This window comes from Trichoplusia ni, chromosome 21, assembly GCF_003590095.1.
Source record: "Trichoplusia ni isolate ovarian cell line Hi5 chromosome 21, tn1, whole genome shotgun sequence".
NCBI classification, from domain to species: domain Eukaryota; kingdom Metazoa; phylum Arthropoda; class Insecta; order Lepidoptera; family Noctuidae; genus Trichoplusia; species Trichoplusia ni.
This window is the reverse complement of record NC_039498.1, coordinates 2,557,036-2,582,603: the sequence shown is the minus strand read 5'-3', so window position 1 is coordinate 2,582,603 and position 25,568 is coordinate 2,557,036. Positions and strand designations below refer to the sequence as shown.

Here is a 25,568-nt window from a genome sequence, read left to right as displayed (position 1 = left end):
ACTACGTATCGCTAATGAAAGGTTAACAACGAGGATTTCTCTTTATACTTTTAAAATGAAATATCTGCAGTTGCACATTTTATAGCAATTTTAAGGGTACATTTTTCAACGCGTTGGTTTTTACTTTTATTTAACCGAGTTGTATCTTAAGTTTTATTTTTTCTAAGAAAAATTGGCAAGCTACAATTGCAGTGCTATTGTACGTTGCCAATTTTCCTCTAGAGAAGAATCTTTCGATTTAAGTCTGGGATTGTGTATTTTATTTACTTTTGAACCATTTGTTCAATTAACTTTAGCCGTTTCTAGAGACAGGAGGAGTCTAGTTCGGAATTTTATTTATCTTTACGTGTAAATGCACCGCAATCGCGAATCAGGGTCGGCTCTAAAGTAACATTTTTCCGAACGCTATCAAACCGTTCAAATGTATTGAACTGAAAAGAAATGTCATCCCCACAGATTTGAAGTTTTCTATTCGTTTTCTAATACGATGTGTGTTGCGACGCAGCACTTGGCAAGTTGTTTTAGAAATTAAGCTGATAATTACACTTTTTAGGAGCGTTTAAATAGCTCTAACGTCATTTAGTTTAAATTATGATCTTGTATTTCGCTGCATCAAACGTGTTGGGTAATTTTCAATGAAGGTTGATTCATTATGGTTTTATCGTAGAAGTAGGGTACCTACTTTTTCATTAAAATACTTGAGATACGTATACTTCTCATTGACGCTCCAGTGATAAGCATAGGCCTCAAACTTTCATGGAAAGATTTTTTCCTCAAGATTTCAGATTTCATGGAATCCAGGTTTCCTCTAAATAATTGTGATAGATGATTCATTTAAGTAGAAGTATTATTCGCTTAAGAGAATTGTCAAAACGAATATTTTAAATGATTAAGTGGAGAGAAGGGAGAAAAAAATAAATTAAACTAAACACTCACTATACATGTCGTTCTAGAATTTATTTGGATATTTCAATAATTAGTATGCGTAGGAACGTTATGTATGTACATGGATACTGTAGCTCAATATGCTGCTTCTGTTATCTAACTGTTGTCTAAGAACTCTCCGTCTCACTTGTATAACTGCGGCAGTCTTACTTCGAAAGGAGGTTGGTAGGCCGTCTGTGCGAGTGACAAGGAAGGACGATACCTTGATACTATACAGATACATAGCCCATATTTTATTCACTGTGATACTGAGGCCTATGACAGTTCTAGTTTATAATACTCGTAGAGATTTTATTCGTTTTGTGAGACCGATATTATTTGTAGAAAAATGGTTGGTTAAGATGTGATTACTTTTCTTCAAGTAGTTATAGGTTTTAATGTGTCTTGCCTAAAAGACAGTTGTTTTACTGTAAAAGCTTTATAAGAGACGATAAAATGGGATTTCTTTTAAAATTAAGTCTAAGAAATTCTCCATTTTGCGTGAAGATACGTAATATTAATTGTTCAATTGCGTCAAACCCTAGAAGTGCTAGACAGTGATGTGCTTTGTGCAGTATGAACAATAGAACGAAGTGTTTTGTGCCGGTTTGAGTACCCGTCGGACAATAACTCCGCTATACGTCCTCATAAAACAACACGAACAATACCTAAAATACTGCTACACTGTGATCATTCGTTTGAGATCAATGAACTTTTAATAATTGTATTAATTGGCTAGGGAGTGCAGGGTGTCTACCATAGCCTTTTATAGTAATATTACCGCCGTTGTCGAAGAGAGCAGCCGCACTACGCTGTGTAATTCTCTGTCACTCTTCCACTAACTCTATAATATTATTTTACGGGATGGTGGTAGAGGGGAGTGTGAAATGCAGGTGTCCGATAAAAATCTGACTTCATTATTGCGAATCAACCGCCGGAAAGAGGTGTTCAAATAAAGTCTGACGACGCGCCAGCTTTTTTCATGGCTGATCGTTTTGAACTATAAGTATCTATATTAAAAATGTGCCCTTTTATATTGCATAATAGGTTCTCATCGGTGCGTATTTTTTTAAATAATGTAATATTAAATACTGATCATACAATAATTAATATATTACAACTAATTTCGTGAATAAATTCAGATTCATCAAAAACGTCTAAATATAAGAGTTCAAATATTCATTAATTTAGACAAAGATGATGATTTCAAAAGGCAGGGTATTCGAATATAATAATCAATATTACGGCAAAGCCCATCTTTTGTCCGTCCCTATCTTGGGATTTCAACACGGGAAACTTTAGCAGAAAAGGATTGGAGGGCTCCCAGAAAATAGGAACCGTTTTATTAAAAAAAATCCTCTAACAATCATAAATGTATCGACTATCATTTAAAAAAGTATTAAAAACATCCACAAAACAAAAGAAACATAAGTAAATGAATTTGAAAATAAATCACACTTACATCTTACGAAAGATTCCAAACATCTCTTTCACATCAAAGTTCGCGTGCATGTTCTAAACAAACGTTTCATAACATGAAGGAAGATACAAATAAAAATAGAACGCGCACAGAAAATAACTCCGTACTCATCTGTATGCAGACTGAATACGTAAAAGTAATAATGATGATGTCTCAAGCCAGGGACACAAGCCAGGGACACAAGCTAGCACTGCAGAGGAAAAAATACATGAAAGTGTAGAGTTTGTAAACCTTGAGGCAAAGATAAAGTAATTAACAAACTAACAACCACTAACAGACTGTAATCTGATGAAAATCCTATTAACAATGAATTCAAGACTTAATGAAGACCGGAAATTATTATGGAGGAGCTGGAGAGGAAATTATTATAGTTTAATTCGAGATGGTTCCCAGTTTAATTTACAAAGCTCCGTCTTACCTCGTAATTATGGGCAACAATAAAATCGTAGCAACCTGTTAGCCACCTGTGCTATTCGACGCATTTCATCCCAACCAACCTGTTTGTTATTCAGGAATGAATTCCATTTTAAGGAACCAATTTATAATACAAATTTTAGATGTTGATGAATGATAATGCCATGTATTATAGAAGTATGATAGCCAAGTAAAAACTGCAGCATCGAACTCATATAAGCCCAATACATTCGTAAATTTTGTCGTTAAAAATTATATTGTTTCAATCAAAACGCCCTCCCGCCAATAACTGCTGCATTTGTATTTAAATTTCCATTGAAAGCTTTTAAATGGTGTAAATTGCAGCTATTTATACTGATAGCTGTGTTATGTCGATTTAATCACAAAATCTGTTTACATATGAATAAATATTATCGCTATTGTTCCACTGAATTGAATGCCTCTGCAATCGAGTGATTTTTTTTCCACTAGCTCGAAACTTTTTACATTCATTTTTAACTTTAATAAATGAATTCGATTTATTTGTACCTTCTGAAAATGTACGTTTATCCCTCACGAACTAATAGGTTTATGAACTGTTGGGTTATTGATAGTAAGGCAATATTTATTTAATTGGTTTTTTTTCAAGAACCATTTAAGCGTTGGTCAGATTAATTTATATGAAAAATTACAAAAACCATTTAGTCTATTTTATTAAGTTCCTTGTTTCACAGTAGTCTTGTAACTACTATAACAACTGACATTAAAATAGAATGATTCTTAACACTATCTAGTCTTAAAGCGAGATACTCAGATTAATTTTGCGACAGTTTAACAATAAACGCGTAGGTATACATTAAGTGAAGCGTGCATTGGTTAGCGCGCCTCAACGCCTCAATGGCACAGTAGGGCTGTCGCAGCTCGGTTAGTTATTTAATTATCACAACATGGGGATTGTGCTATAGCGCCGATCGATTGTCTTGATGGGTGAGTGCTCCTTACGCACCCTCCGCTACTCGGAGAAGACTTTAAGCCATTGCAGCATTGGTTAGACTAGTACAAACACCATAGCGAAATTGCGGACCATTATCTCAAATGTTAGATCTATTCAGGTCATTCCGATTTTGATTGTTTGACAATCATTTGTTATGGTAGGCGTGTGTGTTGAGTGTTGTTTAAGATAACAATATTATTATTGTTCGTCTTGTGATAACTGTTATGGGAACATTAAGTATTGATTATATTCGTTTTGAATTGTTTACTAATATTTAGTATGATTACATTGCTAAGTACCAGGTTTACTTTGGGTTGTCTTATAATATTTAAAAATGAAACATTTATATTTTTTTGTTGTGAGTTATTTGTAATCTAATTGTTTGCAATTTATTCTAAACTTTCACATTTTTTTTACTAGAATCTTATTATAATTTCTCCTCTTATGCTCTCACAATTAAGAATACAATTTCGCAACAAACGAAAAATATAGAAACCTCGCTACACTTTCCCCGATGATTTTCCTCCGCGGTCTCAGTTCTAAAATTCTCAAAAATTCTTGAGAGGTTACTGCCCCATGTGTCCAGGAATACCTTGAACACACACAGTCGCAGCCGAGCGGGGTGGGGGCGGGTGGGGTTCTTTTTCATCCCGCTTTCCCATTCGCCCCTGTGGATAATCCGCATGGTATCAGTACGGATTTGTCCCCGACCCGGACGGTCCTCCCCAACAAGTTTTGTGTGTCGGGAACAACTTTATTGGTAAAAATTGTTGTGGAATCTAGGCTATGCTGACACTTTTTTGGAACATTGTACTATATATTAATATGTTAAGTGGGATTTTATTGGTGCGGAACTTAACTGCCGGAGCTTTCTGTGATTCATAGTTGTGTTTACGGTGTCGAATGTGTACTACGATTGGGTATATATACAGTGTTGGCTACAGTGGGTGATAAACTTACTTAAATATTTAATAAAAAAATAAACTACTTATTAACCAATAGGTTTTTAAAGAAGTAAAGCCTCGTGTTCGAGTAATAAAATATATTTTGACTACTACTAATTTGAAAAAGTTATATTTAATTAATTATATAATTTTACATTTATCTTAAAACAATCTGGCAACAGAATGGTTAAATTATTGTTAAGTCTATATTTAAAAAAATACAAATAATTATTTTACATTACGTAAAGTACTTTTTTATAAATAAATGAAAATAAAACGGAGTAAGTATTTATTTAAAATAAATTTGAAAAAAAAATATTTAATAAAATAATAAAAATATAAAAAAACAAAAAAGTGCTTTGACGTGCAGCTCTATTTTTTTTTATAAAATTTACGTATTTACGACGACGGTTCATTAAAAAATATATTTTCTTACATTACAAACTGCGCCACTTATTGCGCATTATTATAATAAAACCAAATTTAATTCAACGTTACTTGCGTATCTACACGATACGGAATGCCGCGCCTTATTTTAGTATTGATTTTATGTTAGAGAGCTCCGATTCTCATGTAAAATAATACGCCGAAAAGTTACAACGTTATCAACACGATTTTTGGACACTTTCATTCATTTATACTCCTTCTAATTTAAATAGAAAATTAAATGTTTTTTCTTTTTATATAAAATAAATTTAATAACAGACACGTAATAATGTAAATAGTAGATCAAATTTTTTTTTTTTCATAGCTACGTTAATTAAAATAGGTAGATGCGGTGGCAGAAATAAATTCTAGTTGTATTAATTAATACTTGCGTACATAAAAAAAAATAGTTTCAATCTCGCTTTAACTTAGTAATAGAATTTGTAAAACGAGAATGTGCCGGATAAAATTTTTCAAACATTTTTTGGATATAATTTCGGTAATATCTGAATTAAACACAAATAAAAAATAATTATACAAGTTTGAGAAAGAAAATTCACTGTCAAAATATCGTAAATTTCACAGATATTTTCCGTTTCTTAATTAATAAAACTACAAACGCCAGGCCTGATAATTAAATCAAAATTAAATTTATTAAAAAAAGTATTTATATTGTAAAATAAGTAAATCCCAACAATGTTTTAAATGTTTCAAGGAAATAATTTGCTCATTACATGACATACAGTGATTTTAATATCAAAAATAATATCAGGCAACCTTATGTATGAGAGCGTTTCAATGGCGTACGTTTATCGTAATACGTGAAGGTTGTAGTCTCGCGAGGAGTCTAGCCTCACCCTACCGTGCGAAACTCCCACGCTAAATTAAGATGGGTATTTTTAACGTATCAATTTCCAAACGAATTTAGTCTCTGCAATTTAATAACATCGCTATATTTAAACACTCAACAGAAATTCAATAAATGATCGCGACTTTTAATCACTACTGCCTAGAATGCGACGTTTAAGTAATAAATAATTCAAAGAAACCGTTCAAAATACACTAAACGAATAAAATATTTATCAAGCGAATAGCTATTCGTAAATTTCACTCGACCGCAAAAGTTAGCAGCGGCTTTATCGGTTCGGACCGCGCTCGGTATTTCAAATGAACTTGAATAATACAACGAAACGTTTTAAAGTCAATATCAAAATTTCTAGAGCTAATGTTGTCGAAATTGTTGGTCTTGAATAGAAAATTCAGTCTCTACACTACTTAGTTTCATTGATTTTCGACTCAAAAATTCTGCGGTCTTTCTTTTGTTGTCTTTGACTTGTATGGAAATATACTATTGTAATTTAAATGTAGTGCCCTTGTAATCAGAGCTGAAATAAGAGTATTCTGTATTGTCATGGAAATACGAGTCGTTTGTGGCTTGGTACAGACAGTTAGTAAGGGAATCAAGACATTGTTACGGACTAAAATCAAATGTTAATATTATACATCATGAGCGTTACAGCATATTGTAAAGTTTAATGAGTAGAGATTATATACCTGAATTTACATATTAACTTCAAACTGAAACAAATATTTAATACGAAAACTTAAAAAAAAATCTTATTCGGTACCTTTTCGCCATTTACGCAAATTTATCCGAGGCATGCATAAGACGTGTCTCACAAAAATATAGCATTATCTAATGAGAGCCGAGCAATATTTTATCCCTTTTTTATTACTCGCCGTAAAATAAGCTTTGCCTTAATAGACGCTGTTATAACTCAACTTAAATAATACCTACCTATCGTTTGGCGTTGAGGTGACTTCAATGTGAAGTTTTTTATATGAGTAGCCCGTATTCTGATAAATTATGCAATAGACGATACTTAAGGTCACAAGGGTTTATGTTACGTACTACGACGTACGAAGGTTTCGATAAAAGGGAGCGGGGAGGAGTACTCCGGTGTTTTTTGCCGGCATGCCCCACCCTTCGCTTCTTATTCGCCTTCCCAAGGGTAGGGAAAGTTTTTCGCCGGGTTGAAAAAAGTACGTCGGTTTTCTCTCTAAATTTTAAATAAATCCGTCTACTTGTGTGTAAATGTATTTTTCTTTTAAAGTTGCAAGTTTATTTTGTGTGGTACTATAAAGGCAAATTTTTAAAACCCACAAACTAGAAAACACACAGTCAAAATACGTGTTAGTCAATAAGAAAAAATCGAAACCGGCCGAAAATATAGTAGGGTGACAAATTTCCACTTACCTTATCCTCGCGTTGATTAGGCAATTCGAGTAGCGGAAATCGCGCGATCACACGACGTCGACATCACACGGTCGCAGCTTCCATCCCCACCTGAGAAACGATATCCCATTATCACATCTCACCTGTCACCATAAAACAACATTAGCCTCAAAGTTTATACTCGGTTTTACTCGGAGCGCCATTTTTAAAGCACAGTTTTAAAAGCTTAAGTAAGTTTTCGCGTAAACCATTTTATGCTGTGTTTTGTTCTTAACATTATCTCCTGAAGTAGGGCAGCGCCACATTAATAGTTTAGTTATTTTAAAATTAAAACGTAAATTTTATTTTGCGTCTGAAATATTTAGATTATAAAAACGCGTGAATATGAGAAATTATAATTTTTAGGAAGTATTTAAACTATATTTTGATATTAAATTAAGAATAAAGGAAGAAAAAAAAGAAATCTGACGTAATAAAAAATCCAAAAAACAATCTTCCTTATAAGGTAGACGTTATAGAAGGAAATTGCTATTTGCTAAAAAGAAAAAACTGAAACGAAATAAAAAGCAGTAATTAGAAATGAACGGGATATTAACTTGAAAGTCCAGTAAATAAAAAGTGACATTTCAATTTACTTGAAACACTCAGTATCGGGCGAATTAATATTCCACTTACGGTATTAATCATTTTGATTAGTCACTTTCATCAGCCGGAACTCGAGTCAATTGGTTTCACCGCCTTTGATGTCCCGACCGAGCCTGCAGAAATACAGTGTTTGCTTACCTTTGATACTGAACGGAAAGTCGACTTTGAAAGTTATTAACAATAAGGCAGTAATTAATTTCCCTCGACGTAGATAGTGTAAAGGCTGTCTAGTTTAACTTTTGCTTTATACGGAAAATCAACACCGCTCAAAACTTTTTGTGATGCAGAAATTTTCTGAAAGTTTCAACGATGATGTTTAACAATGGTTTATATTGGAAACAATGCTACAATGTTCTTGCTCTAAATAATAAAATATGTAGAGCAATGTTAACAAAATGATGTCATAATAATGAAGTTGAAAACTTTATTTGAACTTGAAGGATGCCAGTTGAAAATAACATCATATTTTCAGGCGCTTCAAACTAGCAAGCAGGAACGACCGAGAAATTTCTCGTTGCAATGCATGACTTTGACCGAGTGAAACGATTTCACCAGGATTTTTCGGAATCGAAGCAGAATCAGGAATGTTTCATAGCTTTTGAAAAATTTGGCACAATTTTGCGTTGCTAGATCTTAATTAACTTTGTTACATATGAAAAGCTTTTTTGATTGCTAACCAATTTTAGTAGTCGCTTTAACTATGAAAAAACCGACACGCAAGTAGAACTTATAAAAATCCTTCTGCAATCTTAATATCCGTAGAAAACTATGAATAAACAGTAGTCTTTACTGTATTTACTGTACTTTACTGTAGTCTTTACTGTGTCTCTCTACAATGACGTCATTCACTAAAAATAAACTACAACTTTCACTGAGACTTAAGTATTTTTGTAAGAACGACGGTAGAATCTCTTGAAGGAAGATTTCTCCGTATTCCGCTACAATTCTGTCTACCGGCTTGGCGGAGTCGCATACACCCGGCATTCATCTAAAACCTCGTATTTCCTAGGGTTTCCTCAAGCGGCACGTCACTTGAGCGCATGACTAACTCCCAACGGCTCCTTGTAAAGTCCATTCTGCCACCAATTCTTGCATTTAAATTCAAAATGAAGACTTTGTGTAGTCGGTACGACGTAGATTAATGCAAATAGTTCGTTCTGAAGTTTAGAATTTATGCAACTGTTATACTTTGTTGTACCAATATAGATAATCTGTTTTGCTATTTTCAGGCGTAGGTTTATTACTACTTGAGAACTGTAAGACTTCATCCGTGACAAAGAGTAGTTCCATTAAAAAAAAACAGTTTTGTAACATAGACTACCTTTCCTGAATTTATGTAGTTCCAAAATGAAAATTAGTTTTTTAACATATTTCCAGTTATTCTTCAGTTCAGTAGTATCCTAGTACCGAGGGTGTCAGTAAGACTCTTGTCTTTGAGACGCCATGCCGAGCTTCTTGACACCTCGAGCCGCTTATAAAACTTCCGATAGAAATACTGTCTGCCAAACCAGATCAGAGAATAAAGCAGGTTATATGTGTCGGTCTGTTCAACTTCGGCTTTGATACTTTATAAAAATACCCTTGACTTTCTAGAATACTTTAAATTTATTTTGAAATATTTTATCTGCTCGCATGGGAAGAATTTTTATTAATCAATTGTTTTTTTATTATTCATTTTAGTATTTAAGAGTGTTTTCAAAATGGAAATAAATAACTGAGTTAGTTATTCTTTATAAAAGTCAGACAAGACCATCAAACCAAAAAAAAACATTCGAAGCTTCAAACTTCAATACAAAAGCTTTCAGCAGAATATTTATGTTCGGGCATTACGAGTATATGAATTCGGAAACTCCTAAACCCTTTTCCCCTCAAAATAAAAAACTTTAATACTGTTTTTCTACCGAGCCCACCCGAGTGGGGATTGAGAAAACCTAGACGTCTAGTTTTCCTTTTTCAGCGAGCATTGTTAACGCTAGTTGGCCATTTTAAGTACGTTCGCTTCGATGCGCAATTGTCTTTCATCCGCACGGCGAGGCTGGCCTATCGGAGATTTCTATTTCCATTATTACCGGAGATGCTTTTATGCATTCAGGAGTTTCTCTATCAGAAAATATGGAATGATTTTACGGTGCGATGAACTGTTCGCATCAACGTACATTTAAAAAGCCGTGCAGTAAAAATGTATTGAAATATTTTTTTTATACTTTATTATAACTCATAAAATAAAAGCTTTCTCTGTCTTTATAATTTGAGTTTCTTACTAAGTATTATGGTTTTAGTTAGCGTCTCTTAAGTCTAGTCAAGCCCGTTTTTTAATAAAATCATATCACCAGACAAATATCCTTACAAAAGCTTCTGAGGCGTATGAAGCCATACAAGATTCATGCAACATACTCTCTTCACGATGTAATCTGCTTAGCAAGGTGCGTTAGATCTTAAAGGTCTGTCATTGGTCGTTCTTCCCTTTGTGGATCACGTTTCAATCATATTAGAATTTTGCTGACGGCGCGATTAAAACTCCTAAAGCTCAGGCTATACTGTACAGTACCTTGTTATAAACTCTACGGAAAATCGTATTGAAGGTTGTCTAATAATGTTTATAGTTAGAAATTATTTTTACTTGAGGTTGAATAAAATGTAAGATAATAAAGTAAAGATAACCTTAAATTTTTAAATTTGCATTACGTCATGTAGTGAAACTTTAATAGTATTATAAAATAATTAGAAATTCATGAAGTGGAATAGAGCGCTTGAAGCAATACCTCCTTAACTCTGTAACTGGTTAACGACCTTAGAAAAGCTAGCATTGTTACTGACAATAGACTGACTGAACAACTCAGTATAATTACGAAGATGGCGGCTTGTATTATGAAGCACTTTTGTTTAAATATTATTACTACCACAAACGTCTTAGATGTTTCATTTAGAATCTCAGATATTCTTACTCATGCTAATATATTTAGGATGAGGAAATTAAAAGAATAATTATTTTGGTTGCCGTGAAAGGGGAAATTGTTTACGAATATATTTGCATAAAGATTGTTTTATGGTAGATTTTAGAATTCCCAAAAAATACAAAATTGAAGTGTTAGCTTTTATCTGTACAACGTAGCTATTTGATGATCAAAATATACGTGTGGGACACGATACGTTTTCAAATCATATTGATAAAAACATGATACATTCATTAGACTAGGTCTGTTCCAAAATAGCCATAGGTTCTTCATAAATAGCGAGAATTCGTCAATTTTTTGAAAAAAAAGGAACTGGTTATTTTACTTAAGTGTTAACAATATATGGAATACAAAAAGTTACTGCAACCCTCAATAAGAAAAACCTAGTACATTTCATGTTGTTCCTAACAAGCAGACGTTATTAAAAAGACCATCACGTCACTATGAATTCCGAACTACGGAATGACGTCACAAAAGGCAGTCTCGTTAAAAATTGTTGCGGCTCGTATAGCGATCCCGACGACACGTGACCGGCGGGAATCGCTAACATGCAATAACTAATAAACCAATTTCTACCGAACTCGCTTTGTTATCAAAGTTCAATTAAAATCCTCTTTTGGATTTCATGAAATTGTTGGTGATATTGACTGAAAATAATTCCTTATACACGTCATGTATGACGTATCTGTCCATATAAATGTTGTTATTGTAATAAAAAAAGTAAGTAGAGAAGTGCAATCTACATTCTTTTTCTAAGATTGTTTGCTGCTACAAACGACACCGAAGAGAAAACAATAAAAAAACATATTCATCTGTGCGTTTATGCACGATGAATTCAGCAACGGCTTATTTGATTCAATTACTGATTTCTAACGTATAAAGGATCACTTATCATGTAGTTTTCGTATAATATCGATCGGTACCTCGGACCTAGATTTTGAAACATACATAAATACAGTTATGAATGAAAAAAAAATATTATAGCTTACTTAAAAATGATATATAACTGAAATTAAAAGTTACACTGTGTGTTAAGGACGCTACGCTGTGTACGTGCTTATTTTAAGCTTATGAAAACAGTTCGTTTGACTTTTTCACTGCACAAAAGCGCGTCTGTGGTGATAACACGCGTCTTTATGACGATACTTTATTTATACCTTTACTTTTTTATGCTTCGTCCTACAAAAGTCGTCCCAGGGATCAAAAGCTGATGATGGTTCATAGTTTAAGAGTAATAAAAAATTCACTCAAGTGGTTTAAGAATTATTTATATAAGCATCTTAAAGCAAAGCGAAGTAAATGACACCCCGTCTTTGTGACTTTACCTTTAAAACTATAAAATATTTTTTATATCTCTTACGATTTTTCAACATTCGTTCTCGGCTCGTTGATGATTTATAAGACACTTGTACACTCTATTATAAACTTCAGAAAACCAAGCCAAAACAAGGCTAGTTTTGGTTTAGATAACTCATTCATATTTATGAAGACTAATAAATTAAGCTTAAACATATCCAATCAAACTTTTTGTGAGCGCGTTTCAACACGCTACGTGCATGCTCTAAGTAAAGACAGGTTTCGACTGCCAATTCACAAAACTAAATATCGAAATAAATGAAAGACGTAAGAACCTTATTCTAAGTAGAATTTAATAAAAGTTTTTTTCGAAACCCATTAATGGGTTGCTTTTATTCTTGTTTGTTATTAAAAAAATGGCTAGCGAATTAATAGCGAAAGTATAAATAGACTTGTAAAAATTTGACTCTACATTTCATGAACTTGATCATCACATCACCAGTAACATAACACCGATAGACCTTATGTTAAAGTAATAAGGTTGCATATTCTTTCAGTTTTATACCATCTACGATACCTTTAAGCACGCCATCTATCTACCTTTACCGTGACTCATAACCAAAAACACTTAACGGAGCCTAATTCTATTTAAAGTACCTAATTTTCGCACTATCGAACGGAAATAAAATAACACAAACGTATAAATAATTATTTATTAATTTTCTCATAAAGTGATTCTCTAAAATTGCTCTACCGAGATAAATCTCTGTGCAAAATGCACTCTGCAAGAAACGGAAAAGCTAGCAAAAATTTAACTTCAAACACCGACAGATGGCGTTCTTATCAGGAAAATATATTTTCCATTTACATTAAAACCTTTTCCATCATATTCATTACTCATTACATTGTTCCATACGCGAAATAAATCTACTTAAAACCAATTTCGTTAAATAGAGATATTTCAACTTACGGGAAAATTCTCGGGCGGCGACGGATACGCCACCTGTCGTTTTCAGGCAGTACTACTAAACTGGGCGTTGCAACTGCATTCGCTGAACTTTCATGAGATGGAGCTGTCTTCAGTTTCCCTGTATGCCCTGTAAAGCAAAAAATATAAGAATACCTATTTCCTATTCACCTATAACAAAGCCTATTTCAGAATTAAGTATTTCCTATTCTCTTTATAAATAACAATTAAAAAAGCGATTTTAACATTTTTCGTCTTCACTTGTTTTGCTATGGACGACCGAGACAATCAAACATGTTTTTCTCATACACGTAACTTGAGCTACGACTTTAACATGTTTCGGTTAAACGTTAACTAAACGAGCTTTAAACTTTTAACGAAATTTATATTATTATTGTGTGATAAATTTCAATGATTTAAGAGTTTGGATGGAACGCTTTCTACACACGTAAAGTTTGAGAGAAACAGTTTGACGGTCGCGGTGTCTTTGTGAACTGGCGCTACGAACAGCGCCCTCTGCGTGAAAATCCGGGAACTACGCCACGGAAAGTTGCAAAGTGCATCCCTTAAATAGTACGCTTGCAAACGGTTAGATGGCGCATTACCAGAACATTGGGGTAATAATACCAGAAGCTCTATCACAGTACTTGCCTTTTTCAACACCTAATATATAACATCAATAATTTTAAATTCTTAAATCTAATAAGAAAAATAAGCAAACAAACGTAACACGTTCTAAAAGCTTTTATTGTGCCACTTACAAGGTATCATGTTCCAGAAGCATCTAACACATTTATATGTAACATAATGACAAATCATATAGAAATTGCCTACTTAACACAATGTAACTCTACTTTTGACATGCACAAACTCTCTACTAAATTCAATAGAAACAGACACAAAAATAAAGTAAAAGGCGGTTCTGAAATGGTTATTGTAAAATCATATTAAATTTACTCTAAGTTCTCAGTTAAAAAAAAAACAAATATACACTTTTCTAATGACATTCTAAGAGTATGTCATATAAGCAACTTAAAAAAAAAAAACAAAAATATAATTCAACAAATGTCAACATTTACTATAAAATAATAATTGAACTAAAATATAAATGCTACATTGCGCTATAAGTGAGAGTGTTTACAAAACAGGAAAGTAAAAGCAGGAAGAGCAAATAGGAAACACACAACATATATTTTCTGGTTTATTTGCACATTTGGGGATACAAACATTTGAAAATCTACAGCTTACATTAACTGGTGACATGCATAATGTTCAGTCAGTTAGTAAAATGACTGTCATAAATATTACATGAATTGTAACATGTACCATGATATAATTAGTGTACACATTTTCAATTTCTGAGAGTAATATTTAGCTCTCCTTTTTCAATTTAAGGCTAAGATTTCTAGGAATAGACACAATTTAGGTGCTTTATTTTCCTTAATTTGATGTTTTCTTAGCAATGTTGTAGTTCTTTTTTTATTGTTGTCGAACAATCAGTGGGATTCAAAATGAAAATTGTCTGCTAACTTGTTATATTCATAATTTAGCTTAGATTTGATTATAATATCAATATTTTAGAAAAAATACTATAAATTTGGATTGTGTCTGTGTTTAATTTATAACTTATTTATTCAAATTTAAATGGTAGTGATAGTCTCTACCTGAGGGGTATAAAAGCTATTCTGACAAAAGCACAACCAACAGATCTAAGCATTGTTTGAAGATTTGAGAACATAGAGGACAGAGGGAAGAGTAGGAGAACATTTATAAAGCATAGAATACACATATTGCTTATATTTAAAGTTGCTTGGAAACATTTATTACACTACACACATATCAATATCGTCAGGATGTGTATGTTGAGTTTGCTACATACAAGTGTAGCAAGAACAACATATAGTTTAACAATGATTTCATACATTAGCATAATACCTAAGCTTAGTATCAGTGTGTTATGAGTCCTGTTTAAGATTCTGTATCTTATTAAAAAAGAGAGTCAATACAGTCCTGCTTTGTGAAAAAAAAAACTGAAATGTTTTGTCAGTGAAGTGACTTGTGTTTTCATTTAATTTCTGTCATAGTAAGTTGTATTATTAACACCTATCTCTCTTTCAATTTGGTATACATGGTAAGTGTCTATTTCTTTATTTTCTTTGCTGTGCTCTACATTGTCACAGAAAAACCTTAACCATTTCTTATCAAACCTAAATAGCAATTCTCTTATATAAAAGGTGTGTTTTAATTGATCTCTGACCTCTGATTATTTACTTTTTATAACAACGGTTTTTAAAGTAAAATTTTATTTAAATCATATCAGTTAAAATTGATTCACTGAGTTTGTTTTAAAATAAAAAGATGATGATGCAAAAAAAATACTGCTTTAGAAAAAGAGAGGGCAACAAAAATATTTCTGCTTTAGCTTTGCTGCACCATCTATTTATGGTGAAAAAATAATGTCTATATTTGAATGTGCTCCAGAGCAATGTTAGAATGTTACAATACTATAGTTATGGGATATGTGTGGTGTACTATTACTATAGAAAACACACTGCACTACATCATCAAAAATTGTCACTTGTTATTGATTTTAAAGGAGATTTGTGTTGTTATAGAGAGCAACGTAGAGGTGTTTTTGTTGACGGATAAATAGCAAAAAAGTGGCAAAAAAACCTACAAAATTTAAATGGGTGCTTTATAAAGATATTTTAAGTTAATGACACATTTTTTGAAAATTTTTATTAGATTGAAAGCAAATATCAGCAAAAAGGGTTATATATATCCCGTAAATGTTTACTCTGATTTAGAGAATATGGCTGGAACCACAATTGAATGAATACTAATTCTTAGTTGAACAGTTACTTATAATTAAAAATGAAGATTCTGTGTTAAGGATTGTGTAGATTTTTAGTAATGTAACCTCATGTTTTACTGTTGAAAGTAGAGTCATTAGAAGTTACATTTGCAATTCACAGAAGTCACATTATTTAATAGTTCTCATTTGTACTTCTGATACAAATTGGGCTGTAATTAAACAGGGCTTTTACTAATAACACACTAATACTTACATGGGAACTCTCGAGATGTATTCAACACATATACTTACATTTAATAATTAATACTTAAAACAAAGCATTTGACAAAATAAAGAGCGCGTACATCATGCATACGAAAATAAAAACATTTACCTACTCAACTCAAATTTCATAATTAAAACAAAAAATACATTCATTTGTAAAAAGTGGCAAATATTGTCAATGTTGTACATACATTAAAGCAATAGTTTCAATGTTATTTTGACCTTGAGGTCACCATCTTGTTTTCGTATATAAACTACAATATGGCCCCTGTGATTGCAAATGAAAGGGCTTTATGAGCACTCATTTGCATTTCAAATATAATTGGATATATATTGAAATGCTATTTGAAACTTTAAAATGATGTTGAGACCCGTATTGGCTACCAAATTGAAGCCTAAAATGGAATGTTTCATTAGTTAAGGTACAAAACTTAACAATAAGATCAATAAGTATATACTAATTAATTTTGGTCCTTTCTATATTTAGTAGGCGGTTTTTCTTTCGAGGTTTAAGTATGAGCCACTCGTGTACTTTTTAATAAAAAAACGTCTTTCATGAAATGCGTAATAAATGCCTTAGACGCCATAACACTTTCATTAACGACGCAAAAGCACAGTTTTCACTTTTGAAATTAAAAAACTATTGCCCTTAATGTATAAAACAACATAATCAATATTTAAATAAAACATTGCTTGACGTAAAACAATTATATCAAAAAATAAAATTTCACCTTGTTGAACACACTTATAGAAAATATTGTATTATTAAATTTACAGTCCTTCAAACTTACTGAAGAATAAATGTGTCGAACTCTTTGTTTATAACACTAGTTTTATCCGACTATTACGTTGTAAAGTCTAGATGGAATCGTTGTCCGTGTAAGCGCGCGCAGTCTCACTTAATATGATTAGCCTGGCATATTTTTGGTACTAGATCAATACTGCATCGCTAGCACCCTTAACAATGCTCTAATTTAAACTGGGCCCTGATAAAGGCTTCGTAGGTACAGCAACTCTATACATACAAATTTATCGACAGTACTTGTTTTAATGTTCGCAAGATAGCTCAAACTAGCAAATAAAAATAAACAACGTCAATTGTTTTGGTTATTTCCACGCCATGTTGGGTTGAAAAATCAATGTTATTATTGCGCACTTAACTTTTCCGAGAGATAATTTAATGTTCACAAGATTTTAGAGCCACGGCAGATTAATTTTAGATTATTAAACGCAAATTAGTGCAATAAAATTAAACCAAAGTCTATTTACTCCGAGACTTCTCAAAATGTTCTCAGTCACTCACATCTGTTCCAGTTTCAACGAAAATATAAAGTTTATGTTTAACTACTCGTTACAACACTATTTTTCGCTCAGATTTAAGCCCGTAAATATGTATTACAACGGCTATGCAACAAGCTTTAACACGCGATTAAATTCTCATAAAATATATTATGAGAGCTATAAATCACAGACAAAACAACAATGTCAGAACTGCCAAAGCGACGGAGCTGCCAGTATAGATAAAAAATAAGAAGGGTCATAGGTTAACATGATGTAACTAAAATTAAAAGAAATTTTAAAATCAAACATTAAATTTACAACGATATTATACTGAAATAGAATTTATACTGGAATAAATTAATACAGGTTTTTTTAATTAATTCTCTACCTCGCATAGCTTTCCTTAGTGATGTGGGCCAGTGTCGCCGCTCTACGTGCAATACGGGTAACCTTTAGTGCAACAGATTTCCACGAATCGCGCGGATGTTGCAACAGATGGCGCATTAATAAAACACGGGAGACCGGTACCAAGATACTAGAACATGTCGAGGAAATACGACAACAACAAACGTGATACGTGGTAGAGTTTTCGTACCGTAGCCCCTTCTATTGGATGAATCGAATGATATCGTACATTTCAAATGGTTTTAACGAGTTATACCTGTCTGAATACACTTACGCGAACCAAAGCAGGTATAATAAGCAATCGATGAGGAGGCCTCTCACTTACGATTGCTCGTTATGAGATTTACAACAAATCGTAGAGCTTTTCAATAGGAAGGAGAGCGGTTCAGTAAACACGAACGATTAATTGCTTTCCAAAATGCTTTGCTTATGTTTATGCTTGTGCTTTCAATAGGATAGAAGTACAAAGCAAGGATTTTGCATAACCAAGAATCGGCCAAAGTCATGGGGTATTAATATGTAAATTAGCATAGAGTACTTTTTAAATATGATGTTTTGATTAAGCTCAGTTTACTGCTTTAGATGACGCCTGTAGACTACCGAACTTTAAGCCATTGGTCAAAGTAATGAAACCTGGATCTGCTAGATACTTTGTTTCAAGTTTTTTTTTCTCACAATTAAACCAATAAATAAAATTCAAGATAATCATTAATAAAAGCTCTACTTAAAAGCTTTATATCAGATCAGAAACTCTGAATGCTTTGATTCTGAATTAGCTACGGTCGTAGGTTCTCGCGTAGCCGTGTTTCGTAGTAAGTGAAATTTATTTGTGCGTAGACAGTGCTCTTTAAAGTTATTGCTACGAATGCACAAAACAGAGAAACATACTTATAAAGAAGGCTGTAGCATATTTTGTTCCGCAACTGTAACTGCTAGTAACTTTAGTGAGATTTCTGAAGCTGCGAAATCATTTACCTTAATTATACGCAGGCAGACGACAATACAACTAATTAGTGACAATATCATCTAATTATATTCAAATTAATTAGGTACCGCGTAAGTTCATGACAATTAGGTAATTACTATGACCTTAACCTTGCTGGCTGATAAATGTTATTATTTATAACATAAAAAAAATATAAATTATTTTAATAAAAAGATTTTTGAAAATGATTATAAAAATACTTTCAAACCATATTCAAACAGCCACCCCGACATAAAACGTTCTATGCAGGGATTGAACCCGTGACATGACGCACTCAGTGGTTTACTAAACAACGCGTAGATCGGAATATGTATAATAGTTTAGTTTTCATGGGCGATGCAATATTAAAACATTGTTCCTGGATGCAAATTTATGGAAAATATAATATTCAATTCTTGGTAACTCTTGATTTTTCCAATAAAGATTTGATATGAGAGAACACAGTAATAAACTACAAGTCCGGGTAGAGCATTAATATGATCCTGTTTGCTATCGGAAACTATTACATTATGAGAATCAGCAATATTGCTTATGCTAAACTGACTCAAAAATCTATAATAAAACTAGCTGACCCAGAAAACTTCATTCTGGAGGGCGGGTATTGTCTAAACCATCCAAGTCGTTATGGAAACGCATAAAAAAACATTAAAATCAATGCAGTCATTTAGGAGGAGTTACAGATACACATACTGTTGAATTATACAAATAAAAATATTTCATTAGTGAAGCGATTGACTAATTCAGTTATTATGAAACTACGCACCCGTGGCTAACCCTAAATTTCGATCTTGTTTATTTTTCCCAAACAGGTATAGTGCCAAATGTTAGATATAAAATCGTATTTCTAAATAGTCAGCTTTAAACAGTGTCAAAAATATACAGTAAACGAAAAAAGACTAATGTCGATAATGCATCGATCATTCTAGAACGTTTCCGTAACACAAAACTGGAATTGATATAAACGAATCAATGCATATCAAATAACAAACTCAAATAACACCAATAAGTGAATTTTAGAACAATTTACCAAGATGTATCGCAAGGATGTGCGGTGAAGTGAGTGCGAAAATATTCATAAACTAAAATGAATAAATTAATAGAATATAGTTAGGACAATGTATTGTGTAAGATGTGAAGTGCGTATTGTGAATAAGTGAAAATGTTAAGCCGTTGGAAAAGTAAAGACAAGTCGGAGAAGACATCTAAGTCTTCGAGCTCGAGCGGGAAGAAGAAGAGAAAAGGACGGGAGAATGGTAAGAGCTGTCTAATAAAGAGTTCATATTACACTAGCTGTTGTGTATGACTTCGCCTGCGTGGGTACGAATGTCTTATATCTTCGTAATCACGCAGGCGATACTGATTTTCAAAATTTAATATGCAGATTTAAAGTTCACGGATCTTGTCCCCGTTTTTGATAACATATTTCATAATTGCTCTGCTCCTATTTATCGTAGCGTGATAGTATATTTTATAGCCTAAATCAAGTGCAATGTAAATAATTTTTTAAAACGGACAATTTGTTCCTGGGATTAATGCCTTCAAACAAACAAGCTTTTCGGCGTTATTATTTAGTATAATGTAGATACGACATAAGACTTGGAAGTTCCCACTAGCAATCGCTTTATTGAGTTAACTTAAAAACTAGGCGTCAAATCTCACTTTTTAATATTAATAGGACCGACAAAAAAACACCTTTCAAATGTAGAAAGTCAAATTTAGCTAATTGACTGAATAATGTTGTAAGAATATCGAGTCTTTAAGTCTTCATTTCAAGACGTCAGTGTTACGGGACTTAGGCTCGTTGGTCATGACAGGACTCGGGTCTTTTGAGTGGTGTCGTGTACTTTTAGCCTTTTAAGTTCTTAGAGCTAGTTTGAGTCGTGAACATGAGTTGGTGTATTATTGTTTACACTTGGTGACTTTACATCTTAATAGATATTTTTGAAAGTAACATGAACGGTGACAAATTAAGTAAATTCCAACTCAATACTGATGATTTACTAGTTACAAAACTTAAATGAAATAATTTGCTCATTGCTATCTGGGGGCACCGCCGTTCCCCCACCAAGTCGAGCAAAAAAGCGTCACGGCCGTACCATCCTTTTCTCGAAGCAATTCAGACCATTTTCGAACCTCTGTAACTTTGTTGTGAATAAAACTAGAAGACTGAAATTCAGTAACCATGCAGGCATTGTAAAGACACGTATATTTCAAATTTCATTCAATTTAAAACAGTATTTTAAGAATTATAACGGGTCAAATTTCTTAATTTTGTCACTCTCAATGAAATGGCCTTTCGCAATTTGCAATCTCATGGCCAAGTCTCGATATATTTATACAAACATTCAAGAATTTTAATATTGATATACGTCACTATAAGATGCTGTTAATTATTACGTACCAACTTAATGCTTCGAGTACGGAGATTCCAGACACAATAAAATTGATTTTCAATTGTTATGGACCACGATTGGGGTCTTAAAGACTGGACGTATTTAGACAGAAAGTCACTTAAGTAGAGACTGAATAAATTAATAACCGACTTGGTATTACATGGATCTCACAACTTTTTACCGCAGAACAACTGAGTTGTGAGACTTGGTTTTTTTGACAAGTATTGTTTTTGATTTACTTTAAATAGCTATGGATTTAGAAAGTAAATAGAGTAGTGAAGAGTGACGCATGAGTTCTTTTATTAAGAAACATTGACTTCTTTTTTCCCGGACTCCATATACAATACTCCAAATTGTAGAGTTATGCTCTGAGTCAAATTTATAAGACTCGAGATTTTAAAATAGCTCAAACTTCTTTAAATAACACACCGAGACTCAAATTTCTTATTAATGTGTGACAGTTACCACAGCACATAAGACTCTCTTCAGGTTGTCATGCGAAAATCTGGAAACAAAGAAAACAAGGATTCTCAAACTTCATTTTCGTTTTGGATCTTGTTAACATGGTCACATCTTAAAGTGTTGAATGTTGAAATTTTGTTGAACATATATTTCTTCAAGTACAACAAAACAAATGACTTAACACTTGAAAAATACACGGTATTATATAAATAACATCAAATAAGTTGTGCTGTTTGTCAAGTGTTATTTTTTTTACATTGCAACTATTTAATTTTTTCCCGAAGTAGTAAATTTATTACAGGATTTCATTTTAGACATCAATTCCCGTTTGTACATGAATAGACTAGTTATAACTTCTTCAGACATAACATCAAAGAACTTAATATCACAGTGATCAACTTCTCAAGTATTCTACCTTTTGATCGTTACCTTTTTATGGTTTGTTAGTGTAGTTTCAAGATTTATCATAAAGCTTTTTGGGATCCCCAGAGACTTTTTATATGTTGCTATCATTGAAAAAAACAAAATAGCTGAGTTCTACTGTTAAGATTTATGAGAACACAGCATACGAGGGACTTTAACCATATTATATTTTTTAAAGTAAATTTAATATGATCAACACGTCTAGTTCCACGTCACAAACATCTTACCTTAGTTTATTAGTTTACTGGGTTCCTAGAAATTCCCTGCGACGTCGCGCAACGAGGCGAAAAATTCTCTTACCTTGTAAGTTTTTCATTAATATAATGTATATGCCTGGGCATGCCACGAAAGCTGTAATGTACACAGAAACCGTGTTCTTGATCAAACTACGTCTTTGGTAGCAGTAGAACTTAATTTAGACAGTCTTTGACGTTGAAAGTTGTAGATGCCATAAATGCCCAAGTAATTTAATCAAGAAGTTTGATCATGCTGTTGGCTTAAATAGAGATACAAAAATCTAAACAACTTATCAAAGTAATTTGTGATGTTTTGCGTCACACTTGATTTTACAAGCATTTGCTACTTTAATAAACTGTTCTAATCAGTGAGTACAATCCGATCCCTTAAGCTACTGTAGCCCGCAAAGTTTAGCTAAAGTTTTACTAAGAATTTGTTGCAGTCCCGAAACAAAGTCTCAAAGTTTAATTAAATATTCTTGCACTGGTGTGGTTGTGTTTACATTGAGGTCATTCGCTCTTACTACAGGCCGTATACCCTGATTTACGAGCCCTACCTATTGTCTAGAATATGTCTTTGTAATGGTTAGGATGGAGCGTGTGACTCCCTGATTGTGTATGACGCGTATGTGACCTACAAAAAGATTTTCAAGTTCACGATCATTCGGACGCTGACCTATTGAGAGCTGACCGAATTAAAGACAAATTGAAATCTACATATATGTTTAGGTTCCATGAATTCTACGGAACATAGAGCGGGATCGGCTGTTTCTTAGCTGTGCTTGAATCGAGGTCCAAAGAAAACCACTGATAAACGTTGGGGATGCCTTTTCATGATTTTGACGTACATGCAAATTACTGTTTTATCCTTATTATTTCGTTTGACGTCGCCAGGTGCGTAACAAGTACATTCAATTGCACGGACCCGGATGCTATAATCTTGCTAATCAAACGTCTTTGCAACTAAGGACATACATGGGTCACGCAGACTGGGCGTCGGCGTGTGGTATGAAAGCCGAATTGAATGTAGCGATAAAGTCATAAGAAACATACCATAAGCTTTAAAATATCAAATGACGTGCTACAGAACCGCAGCTTAACCTTCAATTTTCAGGAATCTGATTCCTATTCCGCTATTATTTTACAAGATGAAAGTTTAGCTGCCTAACAACTAGTATAAGTGCAGTGCATAGTTTCTTACTAGTTTGTAGTAACAATATGTTATCGAGAGCAAGTATTCAACTTTTAACAAGATATAGTGTCTAGTTTGTATAGCTAACCGAAGACCAAGCATATGTCGTCTATGTAGACGTTGTAGTAGATGTTTAGGTTTAAATGCTAGTGTGTTAATAATCAAATACCTGTTAGTTAAGGTTATACACGCTTTATCCTGAAAAATGATTTATTTTTCGTTAAAGCTCATCCACGTGTAACCGCGCGCTATAAATCAATAAATGAGAAGGTCAATTTCTCCCCATTTATATTAAAAAACGTTTTCCCCATTCCTTAACGTACTCTACAAGGCTTATAAACAAAAGTGGGTTTTAATATCACCGTAATACCGGGCTCTCATATCAGTTTTATATGAAACTAGCTGTTGCCCGCGACTTCGTCCCCGTGGGTAGAAGATATAAGTTATGATTTAGGTATATCTGCCCGGTTTTTTTCACACTTTCCATTATATCTTAGCTCCTATTAGTCGCAGCGTGATGGTTTATAGCCTAAAGCCTTCCTCGATGAATGGTCTATTCAACACAAAATTAATTTTTGGATCAGTAGTTCCTGAGATTAGCGCGTTCAAACAAACAAACAAACTCTTCAGCTTTATATATTAGTATAGATTGGTAAATTATTCTTCCAGTCTTTATACTAGTTATTAGCTGCTAAATTAAAATTTTATATAAGATTTAATTCTAAAATACTAAAAATTTGTTTCAGAAGAAGACTGGCACTGCGATGGATCACGTATGGATGGTGAGTGACTTATAATTACCTTAGAAAATAGAAATCTTATTGATATTTAAAAATGTACCAATCGTCTCGGACTGGCATTATTTTGCGTATGTATAAAACTCCTCGCAATTTGTAAAGAAAACTTTAATGATCTTAGAAGCTCGCATGAGCGCGTGTCGCGAAAGGCCTTTCCAAATATAATACACGCAATGCGAGAATATGCCTATTAATGTGGGTCATATTGCGGCCGAGACAACCGCAAAAGAACGCCAGTCTGAGACCGCAGTACCTTTAAGGGCAATATGAATTTCTATAAACTGGCTCGTGGAGGATAATCGAGTTTTGTTTTCCAATGTAACGACCGGTAAGTGGCACTGAACTTGTTAGGTTAAAAGATTTGTTAGGCCAAGGGCTGCACACGATCAACGAATGCTCGACATTAGAACAAATAATATTTTTACTACTTTCTAAGGTTACAAAGAAAATGATGTGCTGTTTATAATAGGTATATTAATAATAATACACCACAACTTTCATATAACGTCGTAAAAGTCTCAAACTAAGCAAAACTTGTATTGATATATTTCTAAATACATACCTAATAAAGATAACTACTCCCACACAAAGAACAAATTATCGTGCTTATCAAACAAACATTTTTCCTGGGAGGGAATCGAACCCATGGCCTCCAATATAGCAGTCAGGTCCATTAACCACTAAATGTAGATAAAATGCAGCTAAAATGCAGATAGTTTTACTTAAACATGTTTAGAAGCTATAATAATAGCTACGAGGTCAGATATGTCGATATCTATTACTTGATCTGTCTAAACCTATCTATACTTTAGACCAACGCAGATTGAGATTGAGTGAAGCGCAGCGAAGATGAATTCTTTATGACACTCGAAAATAAACTTAAGAAATAGGTCAGTCAATCAATCAATGCATAATTGTTTGAACTTCTTGGCTTTGAGACTGCGCCAACATTTTATCATATTAGTCTTTTATAGACTTTGATAGAAATATTTGAATTTTATTATTCAAGTTTTTTAACAATGTGAGTGAAATAAACAGTCTGCCTGCTCAGACTAT

The 25,568-nt window shown here is 33.1% G+C and overlaps 1 protein-coding gene across 14 annotated transcripts in view; it reads left to right on the top strand.

Annotated features, from left to right (window-relative positions):
- LOC113504335 (coiled-coil domain-containing protein AGAP005037) overlaps window positions 1-25,568 on the top strand; it is a 269,885-nt gene that overhangs the window by 90,376 nt on the left and 153,941 nt on the right. For 10 of the 14 annotated variants that reach the window (XR_003401555.1, XR_003401554.1, XM_026886597.1 and 7 more), the window contains exon 3: window positions 24,462-24,497. Coding sequence is in view for 12 of the 14 variants with exons in the window: in XM_026886597.1 (XP_026742398.1) it covers window positions 24,462-24,497 (36 nt within the window). In the remaining 2 variants the exon portion in view is untranslated. Of the gene's footprint in view, window positions 1-19,763; window positions 20,263-24,461; window positions 24,498-25,568 lie in introns of those variants that run through there. The other 4 variants (XM_026886599.1, XM_026886595.1, XM_026886605.1 and 1 more) reach the window with 3 other exon arrangements.